This window comes from Pyrus communis, chromosome 11, assembly GCF_963583255.1.
Source record: "Pyrus communis chromosome 11, drPyrComm1.1, whole genome shotgun sequence".
Lineage (NCBI taxonomy): Eukaryota > Viridiplantae > Streptophyta > Magnoliopsida > Rosales > Rosaceae > Pyrus > Pyrus communis.
Genome location: NC_084813.1, coordinates 22,325,005 through 22,347,271, shown reverse-complemented (window position 1 = coordinate 22,347,271; position 22,267 = coordinate 22,325,005). Strand labels below are relative to the sequence as shown.

Genomic DNA, 22,267 nt, shown 5'->3' with positions numbered 1-22,267 from the left:
TTACCTAAGTTCTTTAGTTACTCCTAGTTATTCAAACATTGTCCACACACATTGAGTAATTTGGAAGCAACATGAACATTTTATTCATATTCCTTCTGTTGAAGGAAGCCACACGATCTTAAACGCGGTCGATAGGGCGCCGGTGCTTGTGGTGGATTGCCATGGAAGTAGACCTAGGAAGCAAATATGGATCTGTTGCCCAGTAGAACAACCTAATGTAATGTGGAAAACAGAACCCAGATTTCCTAATTCCTATATGCACATTTTAATTCAACTAACTTACGAGCAATCCACCACAATTACAGATCATCCTATTTACAAGATTGTTGATGGATCAGCAAGTTTGCTGTTCCACAAAGGCTTTGTTTTTGCGTTAGATGATTGCGGCTTTAAGTCTCCTCATTAGCTCCGCCCTGTATTCAAAGGAAGAGTTCAAACCGGCTTTAGAATAAAACTGATCCTTTACCGACCTTTTACGCTGCGAATATACAAGTTTTTATCCGATTTTTAATTTACCTTGTGAGTCGTCTGTCTTGAGATGAAGCAGATAGGAGTCCCCTGTTCTCTTCAGCCCTCCTTAACAGGTAAGGCAGCACCAACTGTATCGGTCCGAATGGCATGTACTTGCTCACTTGAAACCCTGAATTTTTCAGACCGAAGGAGAGCGATTCTGCCATTCCGTACAGCTGTGCAAATTCGAGCTTTTGGTGCACCTTCCCGACCCCGATTTCATGTGCCTTTGCCATTGCCAGTCTCCCTACATTTGCATTCAACATTTCACGTCAGACATACTACCGATACAAAACTCTAAACCAATGTAGTGGGCTTTTCTGCAAGTTTTATTTACCTGATTCAACATTATGGGTTGCAAGGACAACTGCATCAGAGCCATTTGCAATCCTCTCGAGCATGAACGAAGCACAATCGTTGTAGCACGCATGCGTGTCCTCAATGCAATCGTGGATAGGAGACTTATAGCCCAAGGAAGAAGCTAATTTTCCTTCACTTGACATATAAGCGCCCCTCACCACTTTGAACCCCATTGAAACGCCCATCTTATCTGCGGCCTTTGTTGCCAGCAACAATCTTTCCTTTGCATCTTTCAAGTAAGCTTGAATCGTCCCGTAAACAATTGCGTTATCATCTTTGTTGTAGATGATCGCAGAGGAGTAGGTCAAGTAATCGATGGCCGGTTGAATTGAAGTGTACTCTGCATCGACGGATAGAGGCACATTGGCTTCCGCGCACTTTTGGGACAGTTTTAGTAGTCTCTGGTGGACTAATTCGAGATCACGCTCTTCTTCCGGAGTCAAAGGCTCCGGCTTTTCGAGGGTATGGTAGAGAGGGCTCGATTCGGAGAAAATGGGAAACGTATCGCGCTTCCATGGGAGAATGAAAGACGGATCTTGCTGTTGCCATCTCAGCAAGTCACTCACTCGCCGAAGCAGATTGGTGGGGCAAATTGCAGTAATTTTCACAATGACAAAGCTCACCTGTTACAAGCCAAAACATCACTTTCAGTTTCAGTTACCATCACAAATAAACTTCACGAGCAAGTGGTGAAGAAAAACAAAATCGCAACAAGAATTGCTTTGCTTGGAAGTGCTTTTTTGACAAGTCACTGTCAGAATCAAACTCCATTGGCGTACAAGGCTTTCACATGGTTTGCAAATTGCGCTAATCAAGATTCAATTAGTGATAATTGAAAAATTAAAAAGGGCATTGTTATTGACAATCCAAAATTCTCAATCTACATTCCAAACTTCCTATATTTAGAAAGAAAAATACACTTGTGTTGTGAAAGTATAGAATAAGATTTTTGAAGCACTAATAACACTTCCCATTAAAAATAATATTAAGAATAGTAAATGGTTGATTGATGTTGGAAGATTTGTCGGCAGCAACTAGGGAGCCAAATCAAATGTAAACAGCCCTGGGCCTAGATGGAAGATTCAAGGTTGGGCAAACAACTTGGTGGTGCATGCATAGAGGATCCTCACCGGATCATCTTTGTAAGCATCTTAGGAATTCTTTAATCACATCCGTTTATTATACATTATACAATCAATTTTTGTCAGATACTGTTCATATTCAAGTTTAAATAAAAAAAATTTACAATAATTTTTTATCGCACAAGATACGATAAACGGATATATTTGAAAATTCTTAGAATCCGGCAAGATCCTCATTCCCTGCAACGAACCAAATGGCATAAAGCGAAAGTAGGACCCGCAATCCTACATGTCAACTGTATGGATTCAGACTCGTTCATGTGACATGTCGAAACAATATTAACATTGAGTAACGGAATATTTTAACCATTAAGTCTTGTTATTTTCTTTAACTAGCGGTATTGCAAGAGGGGATGAATTAGCGGTAAAAATTAGTAATAATGTAGTTTAAATTCATCTTTTGATGAAAATCAAACCTAATATTTTTCATTTACACTTAAAAGAATATTCCTATAACCATAAATCTTATTTTACATAAGAAAAATCAAAATTTAAAAAAGAATTTTTTTAGCATTTCTCGGTTAAAAAATAGAAAAGAAAAACAGAATTTCGATATGATCAAAGAAAAGTCAAATCGACTCTTGAATCTTTGATTTTGGCGTGATGTGGAGAACTACTTACCGAAGAAGGTGGCAGGGATTTGGTAGATTCAGCGGTGTCCAAGAAGCCTTGCAAGTTCTTGTCACATGCCTCGTTGTCACCGGCGTACTCCAAAGCGTAAACCAGCATCCCTCTCAGCCCCGCCTCGTTTAGCTCCAGCACCGACTTTCCGGCGGCTACGGCGTCTTCGCCGGCGCAAAAGTGGTCATAAATCGTGGACCGTATCATCCCCAAGATCACGTCTTTGATCAAGGGAGTCTGCATGAGCTTGGAACGCATGACCCACATTCCAACATCCACCATCGGCTCCACCGCCACCATGTGGAGGTTCAACGCCGCCCTCAACAGCCGCGACGTGGAGACCGAGGCAAAGAGCTTGTCCGCGTCATCAAAGCTGGAAAGGCTGGGGTCGGCGTCGATGGTGGTGGCTGTGGGGTGTGGTGCTTTTTCGGCATAGCCGATTGGCTGGGAAATGGCGGATATGGTGGTGGAGGAGGCGGAGTTAAGTGGCCTGACATTTTTCAGGAGTTTTGATGCTACTGGGATTACACGGTTTGCCATTCAATGGTGGGTGTGTGTCTCGAGTAATTCACTAATTCTCTGGCTCTCTTGCTCCTAAATCTCTCCTCTCTCTCTCTTTCTCTCTCTCTCTCGCACTCCCTTCTCTCTCTAGAATTGTTCTTATTCCTGAAGCTTGTTTGAACTGCTGGGGTTCAGTTAATTATATAGGCAGTTCAGAGTTTTTACAGTGAGGTGTGACCTGGTGTCGAGTAAATCCTGTCAGATTGGATCATACGTGGCTCCATGGAATCCTCATCTATTTTTATTTTTATTTTATTTTTTGGTAGAATTTTTCTCAGGTAGAAAGTAGGATCTTTGTTTTTCCTTTCCCTATAATTAGGGTCTAGAAAGATAAGTATGATTGACTTGGCTAGTAACTAGTAGGATTACCAAGGACGAATCCGGATCATCGCCGGATCCTATTTTGATGATTTTAGGAATTCGTGAATTATATCTGTTTATTGTACGTTATGCGGTCATAAATTATTTTAAATATTTTTATTTAAAATTAAATACAAACGGTACTTAACAAAAACTAATCGTACGATTTATGAACCGTCAAGATTCTCACTAAGAGGATCAGGAAATGATCCTATTGGACCAAGAACCTAATCCTCGCAATTAAGCTAGTCTTCAATGTAGGTGATTATCTCCATGCGAACTTCATGCAATGTATAAACCTAACTCCATTTTACCTAAATCATAGGAAAGAACTGAAAAAACTTAAATACCTAGCAGCTTGTTCGGCAACAATTTTCAGTTTTATAGCGGACTGAAAACATAAAACAAAATACGTTTTTGAGAAGTTTAGAAGGAGACTTTGAATACTAACTATTTTTATATGTATCATTATTTTTTTTTTTTTTGGAAAACTGGACATAGTATTTCAGGGCCTAAGGCCAAACAAAGATACAAAGAGATCCACAAACGACATAAGTACAAAACAAAACAGTAGACCTGAACAGTACACACAAAAGAGCCCAAAACAAGTTTTGGGGCCCAATATAAACATAGACAAAGCTACAGAACTCCCTAGAACCTTGCAGTCCCCTCCGTTGCCAGAAATGACGAGAGCCACCATCACAATCCGTCCAACACTCTGACCAACCAAAGCCCCATGCATTAAGAAAACCAGTGCTCCAACCAACACCGCAGAGCATCCATGCCAGCGCAAACCCACGCCCTGAACCACCAACAAGCAACCACCGCCTAGAAACGAAGAATCTAGTGTCTCCTACAACTTGCAACAACCCCTGTGCCGATCGCAACCAGTAGATGAAAGAAGCCGATGGAGAATACACCGACGACAGTGCCAATAAAGGCAAACAAACAGAAGGTGATGGTGTGTACACCCAAGTAAAAACTCTACGCACCTTCCAAAGGAAACACAGTTGAGTGCTGTGAAGAAAAGAGTTTGCAGATCGGGAAAGAGGAAGCCACAAGGAAGGATGGAGCCCACCCGAATTGGGACTGGAAGGAATTGGGAAAACACAGTAAGAGGGATAGATGAGAGATGTGGAAGTGGAAGGAAAACTAAGGTGAGGGTAGATAGAAATGGAGGAAGGGTGGAAGAACGAAGAAGAACAAGAAAGGACAGCAAAGGACGGCCACCGACCCTTGTCGGAGCTCGGGCCGGTGGCTAGGGAGAAAAAATGACGGTGAAAAAACTCACATACAGAGGTGAGAAAGACTCTTAGAAAGAGAGAATACTTATTTTTCTTAACTATTTTTATTTTCCTAGTTAAAAAGAAACTATAACACGATGTTGACCTCTCTCCCTCCCCGGAAAGAGAGAGGAGAGGACAAATGAGAGGATGTAAAGCGTTTTTTTTTTTTTTTTTGTGTGCTTTGGTTTTACAAAATGATATTTTAAACTATTTTAGAGAAAATTGAATTCAAATGCAAAAATGATGGATACACTCGCTAGAACGTCTTACGTATGAGATTTCTCAAATTTTTTCATTTATATATATAGCAAAAATGCATGAGCTAAGTTATGAGAAGTACAGCGATTAAGCCAACCGGCCTAACTGATTTTTATATTCAATTATTCCTTTTCTTAACCAGGCTGTTCATACTTTGTTCAATTATTGTGCTTAGATGAATTATACGTGATAAACTTCATTGATTTGCTACATAACATGTACGAAGGCCAAAAAGGAAGGGCATCTAAATCTCAGCCACTATATTAAATATTTGAACAATTCTTGATCATTACTTAAGAATGAGTATGAAATTATATTCAAAATTCTTCGTGCATGAATCACGGATTTTTATGTACGGATTTTTATGTATATGATACTACTTAAGGATGAATAGGAAATCTTACTTAAAATTTTTATTATTTGAATCACAGAGTTTTATGTACATGATAAAAGCTGTTCATATTATAAATCACTCTGTAAATATTAAATATGCAAAAATGGAATTAAAACTAAGATGTTTGAGTTAATTTATTGTAGCAAATACATAGACGGTTTGTAATACTTTTACTAATTCTGTTTATCTGTTTTGTACCATTCCATGACTAAACGACATTAATTTTAATTGAATATTTTTTTCAGATGCGATCTTTATGAAGTGATTCTAGTATGAACAGTTCTAATCCTAAAAACGAAGTCCTATGAATTGACAATGAACAATTATGAGTAGGAACTCCTACTCATTCTTTAAGTAGCCAAACATTATATTCTTACCCAAGTTATCGTGCGAAATAATCTCATTACAACTTAACTGCACATTGCACGTACAAATGAGAAATTTCAAATCTGATTTTAATTAACGACGAATTTTGTACCTAATCATTTCTAACTTATTGTGTAATTTCGCCAAACCACCCCGGGTTCATCCCGAGTACCGTTGTCGTATTAAAATAAAAAATATTATGAACAGCATAACTTGCCTCTTTGCCGTTCATATTTCGTGTATATAACAGATTAAAAGTTATATTCCAACAAAACAGAGGAGGAGGAGCCAGCTTCAACTCTCTAGACTTATCTGTCATATGCAACTCGGAAAATGACTGCCACTGTTTCAGCATCCGTTGGAGGCTTCTAAATTGTTCTTATGGGGCCATTTGAAACCCTCAAAAGTTGTATTGTACTGGTTTTTTTCCACCTTAAATACTTAAAGATTAGTTTTGTATATAAATCCCATTATGTATCTATCACAAGAAGCAAGAAAACAAAACCCCACTTAAATATCAAATCAATTTGTTTAAATGTATTTTAAGATTTCATCCAACCTCTCAACCTCTCGCTTTCCCATATCAATACAATTATTATTTTTTAATACAAAATCAAATATATAAATATATATAATTATTGTTCTTATGAAGCTGGTATAATAAGTTTCTACTCTTACACTCTATGAAGTATCTGAAAGATTTTTCAGTGTGTTCAAAACAGGAGGTGAAACATCACATGATCATATTTATACCATTGAAGGAAAGTGTGTTATTTTTTTAAGTGTCTTGCTAATATATAACATGTTATATATGCACCTTGTTCGAAAATCTCAACGTATCGTATGTTAGATTAATTAGTAGCTCCTAGATTATTGGGTAATGATAAAACGTCCACGTCAGCGTTTCGTGTCCTCCATCATCTTTCTCTATCTTGCACGTAATCGGAGATTCGGAGAGACGAAGAAAAATGTCCTGAAATGAAAGTTTCAAAGCCAGTCTAATGCACTACTACTCGTATTATCTAAGTTAAGCACTTGCACAATTCATTAAGATCTCGTTTGACACGTAATGTTAAAGTTTCAAAGACAATCTATTAAATCAGCACTCACACAATTTACTAGTCTCATTTTGCATGCTGTATAAAGTATTGAATAAGAATAATAATACGAAAGCGGTTGTTTGGTGCAGTTTCATACTAAAAAACCACCTGCTTAATTGACTGGTCCACCAAATTTTATAAGGCTAATACAAGATAATTAGAACCCGAAAAGCTAGTATAATTAGTCTGGGGGCTAACCGAAAGGAAGGTCGTTTCTCTCTTCGGTTTCACGCATCTGCTCCTTGACGAATCATCTCCATCTTGACGAGGCCGTAACGACTTCTCAGCCACTCCGCGAAACTACCATCACCTACGTCGTCAAGAACAATAAGGGAGGAACCCACTCCAGAGAATCGATCAAGCAAGAATTATTTCATTTCTTTTACCAAAATCGCTCAACTTCCATTCGAATTGTAGAGTGTGAATTTATCATGCAAGTATGCAACTTTTTTCTCTCCCTCTCTCTGAGCTCAACTACTTGTAAGCACATGCAAGATCCCATTTTCTTATCAACGTGAGATTCATTCTCAATATGCCCCATCACATGTGGCGAATTTACAAGCCTAACACGTGGACAACACAACATGGTGACGTAGAGTGCGAGTGGCCGTTTGGCTTCACACGGAGACAATATGCTCTGATACCATAAAAAAAATTGAGGTTCCACAATAAAATTAATTGGCAATACGAGGAGTAGCGCAACTACTTATAAACACATGCAAAGTCTTTCATCTCATCAACATGAGATTCATTCTCAACAATCAGTACCTCAATTTTCTTTTTCGTTTTTACAATTTCTTTGATTAGTATTCTTCTCTCTTTGGGTTGTTTAATTGACTGTATAATTTAGGTTGAATACAAATTAGGCAAGATTTTTCTGCATTTTACGGCAAACGTTTTTAATTTATTTTTTCCAGAATCCCTTAAGGCAAGTTTTTAGGGATGAAAATTAAATTTGAAATAGAAAATATATAAAAAAAAAACACTAGATATGGCTTATGTGCGTGTTGGTTTGCTGTAATAGCTTCATATTCATGGCAGGCAGTGTGGGTGGGGCTTTGCTGTGGAAGGAGGTTGTTGCTGGTGTTTATTTATTTATTTTTTAAGTTTCCAGAGACCTCTTATCCGGACTGTATAAATAATCAGCCTTTTATTCTACTCAATGACTGAAAGAATAGTACTCATTATAATCCGATGCACATATTATCTTATCTAATTAAAATAGTGAGTACAACAAACCAACCTAAGTGTTAAGTTTATTACAAAACGTATTGATGCAATCAAAATAGCAAAACCATATAACATTAAAGAGAATTTAATTTTTATGCCGGACATGTTTTACCTAGCAAAAAATAAGAGTGAGACACTTGAGAAGCACAAATAGGACTTCCTTGTAATCTATGAAGAGACAACCATACTCTCCTGCCTTCTAAAAAAAAATTATATATAGAGGGAATCAAGCCTTGAATCTGGAACTAAACTAATTTAACTAACCCGAAATGACGCTCTCTCTTGTTTTTGCCATTACTAATTAAATTCTGCATGGAAATGTGATATTTTATTTTACTTTGAAAGCTCCCTATATTCAACTCAACGTCGATAAATTAGCCACAATTTAGCCTGCCTACACAATCCTTTAAATTTGTAACAAATTAGCTTTGTCATGAGAGAATAACTCAAACCTTAATCAAAGCAACCCTGGTCTTTAGGGTTTAACTCCAAGGTTTGCTCAACACGTGTCAAGCAATGAATGGAATTGAAGAAGCTATAAAATCCCATTCACTAACTTCAACATTTCATCATCAAAAAAAAGTTATACGCACTTTTCACCTGCCTCAAATTTTCTTGTGTGTGTTCGTGTAGAAAGAGAATTACTTCATCAAGATGAACCAATCCCAGAATATGAGCCACCAAGCTGGCCAGGCCAAGGGCCAAGCTCAGGTGCGTCTAAAAGCAGCTGTCTAGAAAAGCAATTTGGTTAAAAGTTTGTTGGTCGTTTTGGTGGTTCATGATCATGTGTTTTTGCAATTTTGATATACAGGAAAAGGCCAGTGGCATGATGGACCAAATGAGCAATGCTGCCCAATCTGCCAAGGAATCAGCCCAAGGGGTTTGAACTTCTTATTCTTTTGTTAATTCCACGTACATTATGTCCTTTTTTTTTTTGTTATGGGATGATTTTGTATGAATTACATGTCAATATCTTCTGTTATTGACATGTTATGTGCAATAACATCAACACCTTATCGACACTATATTGACAGTATGTCCCTTAATAAATTACATACGTCTTTGCTTATTACTCGTTACATATGCATGTTGTAATTGCATATGTGTTTTTGCAGGCTGGTCAGCAAATGATGGAGAAGGCTCAGGGAGCAGCTGACTCCGTCAAGGATGCAGTTGGCGCCAACAAAAGAAGCTGAGATGGGGATCTCATCCATCCAATTCCTACAAAATTTTGTGTTCCCGTTTTTGTTTTGTGATTCTTTCTTTTTTGGTCGATCTTTTACTTAAACTTGCTGTTTGAAGCAAGAACAAGGTCTGATCATGCAACCACTTACTGTTCAGAGAACATTTTGCTAATAATCTCAATGATATTGTTTCTCTAGCACCAATGTTTCAGAGTGGTTATTTATTTATTTTTATTCCAAATTGATGTCGAGAATCATTTCTACTTAACTGCAAATCACAATGTAACGCATACAAAAACCCAAGGAAAAAAAGACATTTTTGTTGAAACCAACTACATATGGCTTCAAATGTCTTCAAGACGATTAGCAAGTAGAGAAGCAAAAGCCTCCATACAATGTTTTTCCAAAACCAAGCCAACCTCAACACCACCATCACCATTCTTGCTCTCTTGAAAAGTTATCGCTCATGTCCCATCTATTAAAACTATCTCGTGCTTCGTCGGTCTTCCCCATCCGAAATCAGCTGCACCATAAAAATCAAACCGGTGTGAACCGGAAATGGGAATTATTCTATCAGTACTATTGGTCTGCAGTGTGTTGAGTGTTCTTGAAACCCAAGTCTCTGCCCCAGCCAAAAGGGTATTGTCCAAACTTTTTATCACTTCACTGATTGTTTTCAAGGCCACAAACAGGCCATCCAAAAGGTATTGTCCAAACTTTTTATCACTTCACTGATTGTTTTCAAGGCCACAAACAGGCCATCTTCTCCCAATAGGTCATTTGTTTCCACAACTTCTCGATGTGCTGCAACACAATTCCCAAAATAGGTAACCCGGAGAGGAGGGTCTAAGCGTGGCCTGCGGTCCGTGCTAACCGCAAAAATACTTTATCTGTTTTGGTATGGCCTGTTAAATTTCAAGTAGATGGGCCGAGGGTCCACTCCAACAAAACCGATACTGTCCCCACTTGACCACTTGCTCAATCCGTCAGGTGTGGAGTTTTATCACAAAAGGCCTCGGTGTAAGTTAGAGTAGGGTAATTCTATATAAATGACATGTTCTCAAGCCTTCTGGCCAATGTGGGATAGAGACAGTGGAATTCTAACATCCTCTGCCTCACAAAGCAAGCCCATGTATATACGCATGGTAGCGAAAATGTTGACAAATGCAATAATTTCGAATCATGATTAGCTTGTTTCTTCTTTTCCTCCGCCATCATAGCTGCCATCACTGAACGTTTTAGCATTTGGATTTTCACGCTTGTGAATTCGACGGTGCCGCGAATTGAGTCTCATAAACCTTTAACCTCCAGAGGCATTAAGCTTCTATTGTTTGGACCGCCCAATCTTAACACCACTCGTTTAAGTAGATTGCTTGGAGCCTTGCAGGGTCCTTGATGACCCTTCTATCATAACTTGGTGAAGGTGGTGATCCTTCTCCTTCCCCTCCTCCATGTTTGCATAGGTAACCCCACAATTTAAAAAATGAAAATGCAGATAAGTCATCTAGGACAACATGGTGCGGGCTGATCCAAACCAACCTAAGTGTTAAGTTTATTACAAAACGTATCGATGCAATCAAAATAGTAAAACCATATAACATTAAAGAGAATTTAACTTAGGTTTTTTAGGCCGGACATGTTTTACCTAGCAAAAAATAAGAGTGAGACACTTGAGAAGCACAAATAGGACTTCCTTGTAATCTATGAAGAGACAACCATACTCTCCTGCCTTTAAAAAAAAAAAAAAAAAAAAATTATATATAGAGGGAATCGAGCCTTGAATATGGAACTAAACTAATTTAACTAACCCGAAATGACACTCTCTCTTGTTTTTGCCATTACTAATTAAATTCTGCATGGAAATGTGATATTTTATTTTACTTTGAAAGCTCCCTATATTCAACTCAACGTCGATAAATTAGCCACAATTTAGCATGCTTACATAATCCTCTAAATTTGTAACTAATTAGCTTTGTCATGAGAGAATGACTCAAACCTTAATCAAAGCAACCCTGGTCTTTAGGGTTTAACTCCAAACTTTGCTCAACACATGTCAAACAATGAATGGAACTGAAGAAGCTATAAAATCCCACTCACTAACTTCAACATTTCATCATAAAAAAAAGTTTATACGCACTTTTCACCTGCCTCAAATTTTCTTGTGTGTTTGTGTAGAAAGAGAATTACTTCATCAAGATGAACCAATCCCAGAACATGAGCCACCAAGCTGGCCAGGCCAAGGGCCAAGCTCAGGTGAGTCTAAAAGCAGGTGTCTAGAAAAACAATTTGGTTAAAAGTTTGTTGGTCGTTTTGGTGGTTCATGATCATGTGTTTTTGCAATTTTGATATACAGGAAAAGGCCAGTGGCATGATGGACCAAATGAGCAATGCTGCCCAATCTGCCAAGGAATCAGCCCAAGGGGTTCGAACTTCTTATTCTTTTGTTAATTCCACGTGCATTATGTTCGTTTTTTGTTAAGTGATGATTTTGTATGAATTACATGCCAATACGTTATGTTATTGACATGTTATGTGCAATAACATCAACACATTATCGACACTATATCCACAGTCTGTCCCTTAGTAAATTACATACGTCTTTGCTTATTACTCGTTGCATATGCATGTTGTAATTGCATATGTGTTTTTGCAGGCTGGTCAGCAAATGATGGAGAAAGCTCAGGGAGCAGCTGACTCCGTCAAGGATGCAGTTGGCGCCAACAAAAGAAGCTGAGATGGGGATCTCATCCGTCCAATTCCTCCAAAATTTTGTGTTCCCGTTTTTGTTTTGTGATTCTTTCTTTTTTGGCCGATCTTTTACTTAAACTTGCCGTTTGAAGCAAGAACAAGCTCTGATCATGCAGCCACTTACCGTTTAGAGAACATTTTGCTAATAATCTCAATGATATTGTTTCTCTAGCACCAATGTTTCAGAGTGGTTATTTATTTACTTTTATTCCAAATTGATGTCGAGAATCATTTCTACTTAACTGCAAATCACAATGCAACACATACAAAAAACCAAGGAAAAAAAGATATTTTTGTTGAAACCAACTACATATGGCTTCAAATGTCTTAAGATGATTAGCAAGTAGAGAAGCAAAAGCCTCAATACAATGCTTTTCCAAAACCAAGCCAACCTCAACACCACCATCACCATTCTTGTTTTCTTGAAAAAGTATCGCTTGTCATATCCCGGCCCGGGGGGGACCACTTCTCGAGCCTGACTCCACCGTAGCACAATATTGTCCGCTTTGGGCCCCGACCATGCCTTCACGGTTTTGTTCCATGGGAACTCCGAAGTTAAGCGAGTAGCGCGTGAGAGCATTCCTAGGATGGGTGACCTATCGGGAAGATCCCACATCGTCCATGGGAATGATCCTTATATGTATATTCCCATCCCTACCTAGCACGAGGCCTTTTGGGAGTTCACTGGCTTCGGGTTCCGTAGGAAATCTGAAGTTAAGCGAGAAGGGGGCTAGAGCAATCCCATGATGGGTAACCCACTGGGAAGTTCTCGTGTGAGTTCCCAAAAACAAAATCGTGAGGGTGTGCTGAGGGCCCAAAGCAGACAATATCGTGCTACGGTGGAGTCGGGCCCTAGAAGTGGTCCCGCTCGGGCTGGAATATGACAATTTGGTATCAGAGCCTAACCCTGGCCGCGTGTGTGCTAACGAGGACGTCGGGCCCCTAAGGGGGGTGGATTGTGACACCCCACATCGCCCAGGGGAGTGATCCTTATATGTATATTCTCATCCCTACCTAGCACGAAGCCTTTTGTGAGCTCACTGGCTTCGGGTTCCATGGGAACTTCGAAGTTAAGCGAGTAGCGCATGAGAGCAATCTCATGATGGGTGACCCACTGGGAAGTTGCTCGCGAGTTCCCAAAAACAAAACTGTGAGGGAATGGTAAGCCCAAAGCGGACAATATCGTGCTATGGTGGTAGAGCGGGCCCGGGAAGTGATCTGCCCCGGAGCGGGATGTGACAATTTGGTATCAGAGCCTAACCTTAGTCGCGTGTGTGCCGACGAGGACGTCGGGCCCCTAAGGGGGGGTGGATTGTGACATCACTTATCGCCCAAGGGAGTGATCCTTATATGTATATTCCCATCCCTACCTAGCACGAGGCTTTTTGGGAGCTCACTGACTTCGGGTTCTATGGGAACTTCGAAGTTAAGCGAGTATCGCACGAGAGCAATCCCATGATGGGTGACCCATTGGAAAGTTGCTCGTGAGTTCCCAAAAACAAAACCGTGAGGGAATGGTAAGCCTAAAGCGGACAATATCGTGCTACGGTAGTGGAGCGGCCTGGGAAGTGATCTGCCCCGGGACGGGATGTGATATTTACGGTTAATTTTCATAATGTTTAATATTTTATTTTCAAGTACAATTATTCACTTTCTATATTATTTAGTGATATGTGACATTGAATAAAAATCTTGTTGCTCAAATGAAGTCTATAAAAAGCATATAATACTTACACCCCTTAAAAATTATAGATTTAGAAGTGTTTTATAACCGTTTTGTTTTTAGTGTTTGTTTTTACTTATTTTGAAAAGTAAAAACTTGTTTGGTAATTACTTTTGGTTTTTCATAATCAAAAAATAAAAACTACTCTCTTAAGTTTTCAAAATTTATCCTTCAATTTTCAAATAGTGGTATTCAATTTTCAATTTTTTAATAATGCAAACTAAAAGTAGTTACCAAACAAATTTACAATTTTAAAAAACTTGAAAACGAAATAGTTTTAAACGACCCTTAACCAACTGTATGAAAAAACTTTCAAAAAAATTTAAAATTCATTATTGAATACCTCAAAACTTTAAAAGTCTTTAAAACTCTACAAGAGTCTTAAGTGAATACACCTCTTAAGTGTGTATATATAGCCATTAGGGTCCTCACTTAAGCTGTTCACGAAATTAACCTTCTTTCCATCTCCAATGGCAGATCCAGCCTCAGTCAAAGTAGTTAAGGTTTGTAGCATAGCTTCGAATACCAAGCTCCCCGGACTCCACCACCCCGAAGGATTTGTCTCTTCCTCTAACCTTCTTTGATATATGCTGGCTAAGGTTTCCACCACCTCAACTCCTTTCTACAAAATACCTTTACCTGGCCTCAAGACTCCTCCAGACCCATTCTCAGTTATGTCACAAGCAATGCAATTTCGCTCACAATCACTGAATTTGATGCTGATTTTCACCATCTAACTTCAAGCAACAACTTTGACATTAAAGCCAAAAAGCATTATCCTCTTATACCCCAATTGGCAGTGTCTCATAAAAAAGATGCGGTGTTGGCATTACAAATAACCGTATTTCCCAATAGCTGTTTTCAATTGGATCTGCCTGCACCATGTTGTCCTAGATGGCTTATCTGCATTTTCATTTTTTAACTTATGGGGTTACCTATGCAAACATGGAGGAAGGGAAGGAGAATGATCGCCACCTTCACCAAGTTATGACAGAAAGGTCATCAAGGACCCTGCAGGGCTCCAAGCAATCTACTTAAATGAGTGGTTAAGATAGGCGGTCCAAACAACAGAAGCTTAATGCATTTGGAGGTTAAAGGTTCAAGAGACTCAATTCATGGCACCTTCGAATTCACAGGCGTGAAAATCCAAATGCTAAGACGTTTAGTGATGGCAGTTATGATGGTGAAGGAGAAAAAGAAACAAGCTGGTCATGATTCGAAATTATTGCATTTGTCAACATTTTCGCTAACATGCGCCTATACATGGGCTTGCTTTGTGAGGCAGAGGATGTTAGAATTCCTCTGTCTCTGTCCCACATTGGCCAAAAGGCTTGAGAACAAGCCATTTATATAGAATTACCCCACTTTTACTTACACCGAGAGCTTTTGTGATACAACCCCACACTTGACGGATTGAGCAGGTGGTTAAGTGAGGACAATATCGGTGTTGTTGGAGTGGGCCCTCAACCCGTCTACCTGAAATTTAAAATGGTATTAGAGTTAGGGGACGGACCCATACATCCATGTGAACGGGTGGGTCCCCTTTGACCCCGCTCAAACTGGTGAGCCCGGACTTGGCTCCACGTAGGCCAAGAGATGCCACTTGAATGGGTGGGTCCCTATTGGCCCCGCACAAACAGGTGAACCCCGGTTTGGCTCCACATGGTTGCCGATGTGTGGAACTTCACGTGTGACCTATAAAATGAGGTCTCACGTGTGAGGGAGTGTTAGAATTCATCTGTCTCACATCGGCCAGAAGGCTTGAGAACAAGCATTTATATAGAATTACCCTACTCTAACTTACACCGAGATCTTTTGTGATAAAACCCCACACCTGACAGATTGAGCAAGTGATCAAGTGGGGACAGTATCAATGTTGTTAAAGTGGGCCCTCGGCCCGTTTACCTGAAATTTAACAGGCCATACCAAAACAGATAAAGTACTTTTGTCATTAGCACAGACCACAAGCCACGCTCAGACCCTCCTCTTTGGGTCACCTATTTTGGGAATTGTGTTGCAGTACATCGAGCAGTTGCAGAAACAAAGGACCTATTAGGAGAAGATGGCCTGTTTGTGGCCTTGAAAGCAATCAGTGAAGAAATAAAAAGTATGGACAAGACCCTTTTAGATGGGGTAGAGACTTGGGTTTCAAGAACGCTCAACACACTGCAGACCAGGAGTATTGATAGAATAATTCTCATTTCCGGTTCACACCGGTTTGATTTTTATGCTGCAGCTGATTTCGGATGGGGAAGACCGATGAAGCACGAGATAGTTTTGATAGATGGGATAGAAGCGATGTGACATCCCACATCGCCCAGGGGAGTGATCCTTATATGTATTATCTCATCCCTACCTAGCACGAGGCCTTTTGGGAGCTCATTGGCTTTGGGTTCCATAGGAACTCCGAAGTTAAGCGAGAAGGGGGCTAGAGCAATCCCATTATGGGTGATCCACTGGGAAGTTGCTTGTGAGTTCCCAAAAACAAAACCATGAGGGAATGGTAAGCCCAAAGCGGACAATATCGTGCTACGGTGGAGTCGGGCCAGGGCGGGACCACTTCCCGGGCCAGACTCCACCGTAGCATGATATTGTCCGCTTTGGGTTCTGGGAACTCACACGAGAACTTCCCAGTGGGTCACCCATCATGGGATTGTTTTAGCCCCCTTCTCGCTTAACTTCGGAATTCCTACGGAACCCGAAGCCAGTGAGCTCCCAAAAGGCCTCATGCTAGGTAGGGATGAGAATATACATATAAGGATCACTCCCTTGGGCAAAGTGGGATGTCACAATCCACCCCCCTTAGGGGCCCAACTTCCTCGTCGGCACACCACGACGAGGGTTAGGCTCTAATACCAATTGTCACATCCGGCCCGGGACGGATCACTTCTCGGGTCCGCTCTACCACCGTAGCACGATATTGTCCGCTTTGGGCTAACCATTCCTTCACGATTTTGTTTTTGGGAATTCATGAGCAACTTCCCAGTAGGTCACCTATCATGGGATTGCTCTCGTGGGCTACTCGCGTAACTTCGAAGTTCCTATGGAACTTGAAGCCAGTAAGCCCCCAAAATGTCTCGTGCTAGGTAGAGATGAGAATATACATATAAGTATCATTCCCCTGGGTGATGTGGGATGTCACAATCCACCCCCCTTAGGGGCCCGACGTCCTCGTCGGCACACACAAGACTAGGGTTAGATTCTGATACCAAATTATCACATCCCGCCCCGGGGCAGATTACTTCCCGGGCTCGCTCCACCACCGTAGCACGATATTGTCCGCTTTGGGCTTGCCATTCCCTCATGGTTTTGTTTTTGGAAACTCGCGAGCAACTTCCCAGTGGGTCACCCATCATGGGATTGCTCTCATGCGCTACTTGCTTAACTTTGAAGTTCCCATGGAACCCGAAGCCAGTGAGCTCCCAAAAGGCCTCGTGCTAGGTAGGGATGAGAATATACATATAAGGATCACTCCCCTGAACGATGTGGGATGTCACAATAAAGGTTAAAGCTAACATTAAATTATAAGTAACATTGAAGTCAAGTAACATACTTTCCTAGTCTTTGCAAGTTTTCAATGATTTTTATACACATTATAGACTTGTCTTATAGACATGCATAGAACTTTCTATTGAATTTATTGAACTCTACAAAGCATGCCCTCACACAAAAGTCTAATTTTTTTTTAACTCTATAGAAAAGTCTATAAAATTCTATAAAAGTCAGAGTGTGTAGGGGCATATTACCCAACGTGTTATGTCCCCTTATGGGGACTTACTTGTCCGTCCATTTACAATTAACGAATTTTTACTGTTCATACATCATAATCAAAATCGTTCATTTATTTTATCTTCATCTAAAGATAACATATGCAAAAAGTTATTCAATTTGACATTCATTTGTATACATAAAACAAATTGATAATTTATCATGAAAATGCTACTTGTTATTGAAACTGTTGAATGATTTAACATATATGGATGATCATTAAACGATCTCCAAATTGAATGATTTTTTTGTAGATATAATATTAGATGATGATAAAAAGAATGAGTGATTACCAATATAATGTTCAGACAGTAAAAATTTATTAATCGTAAGTGGAGAACAAATATGTCTTCGTAGAAGGACACAAGCATTATTCTTATATATAACACAAGCATTATTCTTATATATAATTAAACTTACTTTTTTTTTTTTATCAAGATAAACTTTTCTTTATCAAAGGGTTTAGGAGCGGTGTTGTATGCGTGAGGTTTTATTTTTGTGTTTGATTGTGTCCTCAATAATAAAAACTAAAGGTTTTTTTTATTAAAGTATTGTAGAAGCTTTTGATTACAATTCTCTAATTATACGTTTCTTTCTTTGACAAATAATATATAATCTACATTAAATTTATCTAAACTAAAGGGAGTGGAGTTCGAACTTGGGACGCAGAGAGTTGAAGAAGAAGACCTATCTATCAGAGCAATTCACCACTTACCTCTAATCATATGTCACTATTAGGGATGACAACGGTTCGGTTTGGGGACGGAAATGCTATATCCATCCCCATAACCATGAAAATTAACCATATCCATAACCGCAAATTAACCATTGGGGATTATCCATAACCATATCCACCGGGTAACGGATTTTCAATCGGTTATCGGTTATATCCATCTTCGTCAAAAAACAAAAAAAATTATATTCATCCAATTGACGCATTATAAATTTGAGTAGATACTAATTCCGTCATTAAATAGCAACATCCAATTATAAAAAACATAACAATATATTTGAAGTTGTTTATGATAACATGCACCAATTTCTTGACAGTGAGACTCTTGAAGAGAGATGAATTTGATAAACTTGTAACATTTGATAATTGATATATAAAATGATTCAATGAATTAATTTGATTGAGTATAACAATAAGAGTATTGAATTAATGAGGTTGTTGGTATACCCCATGCATGATGTTTGGTGCATAATAAAGATAGTATAAGGTTTGATGCATGCATAATGAATTAATATAGGGAGGGTTCGGTAAATTGAATAAAATTATATTATATATCAAATATATATATATATATATATATATAATATTCGGATCGGATTTGGGGACGGATATGGATTAGGGACCCCTATAACCATATCCAAAACTAACCAAATAAAGTTCACAGTTTTTCCCCATAACCATACCATACCCGAATTTTCATATTCAAATCTAATTCATTCGGACGGTTGTCGGGTTTAAAGGTTAGAATTGTCATCCCTAATCACTATGCCCCTTAGGGAAAAGACAACGTTATTCAAGAAAGGAACCCGTATCCTATCATCCATGACATGAAAATTTAGAGAAATCATTCATTGAGATATTTTTCGATGTACTTGTAACACAACGAATACATCATGTGTCATAATATAAGTACAAAGAAACGAAAAAAATATATATATATATGTATAACTGCTCTCCAGTTATATTATGACACGTGGTGTACCTACTTATATTCCGTGTATATAGAAAAACTTCTCTCATTTATATCCCTTAGATTCGCTTTTGAATTCCATTTTTTTGTCTATCTAAGTTGTTCCTTACAAATTGTAAGTTACAATCAGATGAAAAAAATGTTGTTCTACATCAACAACACTACATATTTTTGTGTGAAAAAACGAGAAGGTAAGTTTAGATGAAAAATATACAATATGTTGTACTGAAATTATTTTTATTTATTTACTTATATAAACTCAGCGATAATACTTGTACCAAAAACGAAGAAATATAAACTCATTGAAAACTTCATGACCTACTATGAATCCACCACAAAAGATTACTGAGGGAGTTTCCATCGTCGAAACTAGTCAAGCTCTTAATCTTCTCCAAAGCGCCTGCTTTGTCGTATAACCCTTGTAATGCATACACAAACCCTTTCCAGGCTTCCGTGACTCCCGTTCTACCGAGCGCCGGCAATGCCCAATTCACCAGCTCGCTAGGAAAGCCAGTATCGGAGAACAACACCTCAGTGATTGGTGAAATAGGCATCACTTGAATTCCAAGTCTAATTTCTTTTGCCTCTGCAGCAGCAAACCAAAGTCCGCTGTCTCTCTTGGTCGACCATAGAACTCCCACTACCCGATTTTCTTTTGCAAAATCTTGCTCGTAAGTTTGATTCTCTCCTCCCTCTCTCACATGCCACCACATTTGCGCTGCCTGAATTTCCAATGTGGTAAGCAATGAACCGGTGGCCTCAAGTTGTGGATCATTATACGCTTTCCCCATCAAAGCAGCTGCATAGTAAGCATTGACCGCCTCACTCGTGCTCTCTTGATTCCTCCCATCTGCGAATTCCGTCACTCCTCCTGCCCACGAGTGCAATTTATAAAGATCAAAACATCTCAGACGCGTATAATTTGGATTTGATTGCTTGTCCTTGTTGAGATAATCTGCCAGGAGCGAATAAGCTTGAGCCTTGTACTTCTCGCCCCATGCAGGGTCAATCTTTGCTAGCACTGAAATACCATAAACAAAGTACCCCAGGTGGTAATGGTGATCGGAATACAGACCAAACCCAAAATCGGCACCTTTATCAGTTGATCCTTGTTTGGTAACAAGTCCACCCCACTTTTTATCATGCAAAAATCCATTGCCGCTAAAAGTACCATCCAGCCACGGCTGGATTTTCTCTGTCAAGAATGTCCTAATTGCCGGGATCACATCGGGACAAGCTACCTCCTCGGCAATCAAAGCCAGCCTTGCTGCTTTAGCAACTAGTTTCCCATAAAAATATGATGCAGCAGATAATTCTGTTGAACTAAGTGCGTCTACATCTCGACGAAGCACAGAAATGATTTCAGGGAACAAATCTATTTTGACACCTCCAATAGAATTCCAAGTGACCGGAATAGGTTTCGAGTTTAAAACCCACGTATCGCCAACAACGCCAACCAAATTGCCATCAATGCTTTTGTATTTAAAATCTTGCAAAACAGTAGCATTTGACAGAAGCATAAGATGGAGAGGATGAGCTAGAATGAGCAAATCTCCACCTGTCTTTTCCCATTTATATGTCAAAGTATTGGAGTTTTCGAGCACAGCTGCACCGGAAGTCGGGTAAGAAGAACTGAATTGGTCAAGAATTGCCTCGGATTTGGGATTAGCATCTGGCATAACAGCAACTCGAATGTTCCCAGAAAAATTGTTAAAAGTTAATGAGGATGCGCCGCTGGCAGTTAAATCAGTTGGGGAGGATGTGTATATTAGCCATGTCTGACCGTTGCCAAGCTTGATGATGAACTTGGTGTTTGAGCCACTTGCGGATGATGACGATACAATTGTATGAGAGGTTGATATAGAAACCGGTGTGGGTTGAGAAACAAAGCATGTGAGATAGGGGCTTCCACGGATGAGGAAGAAGCGGAGGTTGGAGGAGGGAAAGTCCAATGTCACACTGAGATCATTGAAGTCGGAGACTACATGATGGTCGTTGTTTGGATCTGGGATGGTGGTGGTTTTCGAGCCAGATATGGTGAGGTCGGGTTGAAATGGAGTTGTGGATATGACGGTAGAGGTGTAGGAGAAAGACGGGTAAGCAAGAGATAGGGAGAAGTTGGATGATTTCATGGTGTAGGGATGGATATACTCAGGTTGGTCACCATTGTTGAGAACAAAGTTTTGGAAGAAAGAGTTGGTAGGGAGTGGAGATGAGAGGAGGTTTGGGGCGAAGAAGGTTGAAGGGTCGGGGAGGATGGTGGATTGAGCTTCCGGGAAGAGGAATGATTGGGAGGTGGCCTGCGGAATCAGCACGGAAAAACAGACTGCATACACAACGAGAGCAAGAGAGCAAATGTTTGCCATGATTTGGTCGTAAAATTGCTGTGAATAAACGCATTTTAATCGGCCCTTTAATCATAGCCTGGTTCTGATGTGTTTCCATTTTTTAAGGGTTTCCATGTTTACGTGGGGAAGTTGAGAAAATCTTCTAAGATTTTTGCTTTTCTGAGCAATAATATCGGTTTTGGTACCTCCTCGTTTTGAAAACATAGGAAACTTTTTAAGGTTGTTTTGATTTCCGAATGGAAATTGATACCGATCCTTGGCTTAGTTTTTCTCAGTTCTTCTTGCCTTTTATATTTAGCAGCCACCTTATCTAAATTATATCCAAAGGATAGGAAATTAAATTTTCCTAAATTTGTCTGATATTCTTCCTCATACTTCAAATATCATACCTTAATTGCATGCAAACATTTTGGGAGTGATATTCTTCCTCATACTTCACATACTTTCGTAGTAACGAAGCTCTCGCACTTGAGTTCCCAAAGAAACTCAAATCCACTATACTTAAATCAGCATATTGCATTCTGTGTTTCTTGCAGGAACCTTTCATTATGAACTAATTGTTCATAAAAACTAAATTGAACCTCTAGTTTCAAATTTAGTGCCTT

At 39.4% G+C, this 22,267-nt stretch overlaps 4 protein-coding genes and 2 pseudogenes across 4 annotated transcripts; 3 read left to right on the top strand and 3 right to left on the bottom strand.

Moving 5' to 3' along the window:
• Positions 1-56: 56 nt before the first annotated feature.
• On the bottom strand, positions 57-3,287 carry LOC137708748 (proline dehydrogenase 2, mitochondrial-like). The gene is made up of 4 exons (XM_068447899.1): positions 2,634-3,287; positions 848-1,493; positions 517-757; positions 57-413 (listed from the first exon to the last, which is right to left on the bottom strand). The coding sequence occupies exons 1-4, from the start codon at positions 3,171-3,173 to the stop codon at positions 374-376; spliced, it is 1,467 nt and encodes a 488-aa protein (XP_068304000.1). The 5' UTR covers positions 3,174-3,287; the 3' UTR covers positions 57-373.
• A 5,483-nt stretch (positions 3,288-8,770) lies between these two features.
• Positions 8,771-9,576, top strand: LOC137749239 (stress-induced protein KIN2-like). Its single transcript, XM_068489345.1, has 3 exons — positions 8,771-8,899; positions 9,000-9,068; positions 9,304-9,576. The coding sequence occupies exons 1-3, from the start codon at positions 8,843-8,845 to the stop codon at positions 9,382-9,384; spliced, it is 207 nt and encodes a 68-aa protein (XP_068345446.1). The 5' UTR covers positions 8,771-8,842; the 3' UTR covers positions 9,385-9,576.
• A 140-nt stretch (positions 9,577-9,716) lies between these two features.
• LOC137709220 (anthocyanidin 3-O-glucoside 6''-O-acyltransferase-like) lies at positions 9,717-10,973 on the bottom strand (annotated as a pseudogene).
• Positions 10,974-11,499: 526 nt separating this feature from the next.
• Positions 11,500-12,282, top strand: LOC137749289 (stress-induced protein KIN2-like). Its single transcript, XM_068489389.1, has 3 exons — positions 11,500-11,625; positions 11,726-11,794; positions 12,026-12,282. Exons 1-3 carry the CDS (start codon positions 11,569-11,571, stop codon positions 12,104-12,106), a joined length of 207 nt encoding a protein of 68 aa, XP_068345490.1. The 5' UTR covers positions 11,500-11,568; the 3' UTR covers positions 12,107-12,282.
• Positions 12,283-14,313: 2,031 nt separating this feature from the next.
• Positions 14,314-16,147, top strand: LOC137709219 (phenolic glucoside malonyltransferase 1-like; annotated as a pseudogene).
• A 3,478-nt stretch (positions 16,148-19,625) lies between these two features.
• LOC137749203 (glucan endo-1,3-beta-D-glucosidase-like) lies at positions 19,626-21,680 on the bottom strand. The gene has a single exon (XM_068489315.1). The coding sequence runs from the start codon at positions 21,678-21,680 to the stop codon at positions 19,626-19,628; it is 2,055 nt and encodes a 684-aa protein (XP_068345416.1).
• Positions 21,681-22,267: the final 587 nt, after the last annotated feature.

Coding starts and splice junctions, on each gene's coding strand:
- LOC137708748 (XM_068447899.1), bottom strand. CDS start 3,173: ATGGCAAACCGTGTAATCCCAGTAGCATCAAAACTCCTGAAAAATGTC. Junction 1,494..2,633: donor AATCCCTGCCACCTTCTTCG/GTAAGTAGTTCT, acceptor GGCTTGTAACAG/GTGAGCTTTGTCATTGTGAA. Junction 414..516: donor CAAGACAGACGACTCACAAG/GTAAATTAAAAA, acceptor CTTTGAATACAG/GGCGGAGCTAATGAGGAGAC.
- LOC137749289 (XM_068489389.1), top strand. CDS start 11,569: ATGAACCAATCCCAGAACATGAGCCACCAAGCTGGCCAGGCCAAGGGC. Junction 11,626..11,725: donor AGGCCAAGGGCCAAGCTCAG/GTGAGTCTAAAA, acceptor TTTGATATACAG/GAAAAGGCCAGTGGCATGAT. Junction 11,795..12,025: donor CCAAGGAATCAGCCCAAGGG/GTTCGAACTTCT, acceptor GTGTTTTTGCAG/GCTGGTCAGCAAATGATGGA.
- LOC137749203 (XM_068489315.1), bottom strand. CDS start 21,680: ATGGCAAACATTTGCTCTCTTGCTCTCGTTGTGTATGCAGTCTGTTTT.
- LOC137749239 (XM_068489345.1), top strand. CDS start 8,843: ATGAACCAATCCCAGAATATGAGCCACCAAGCTGGCCAGGCCAAGGGC. Junction 8,900..8,999: donor AGGCCAAGGGCCAAGCTCAG/GTGCGTCTAAAA, acceptor TTTGATATACAG/GAAAAGGCCAGTGGCATGAT. Junction 9,069..9,303: donor CCAAGGAATCAGCCCAAGGG/GTTTGAACTTCT, acceptor GTGTTTTTGCAG/GCTGGTCAGCAAATGATGGA.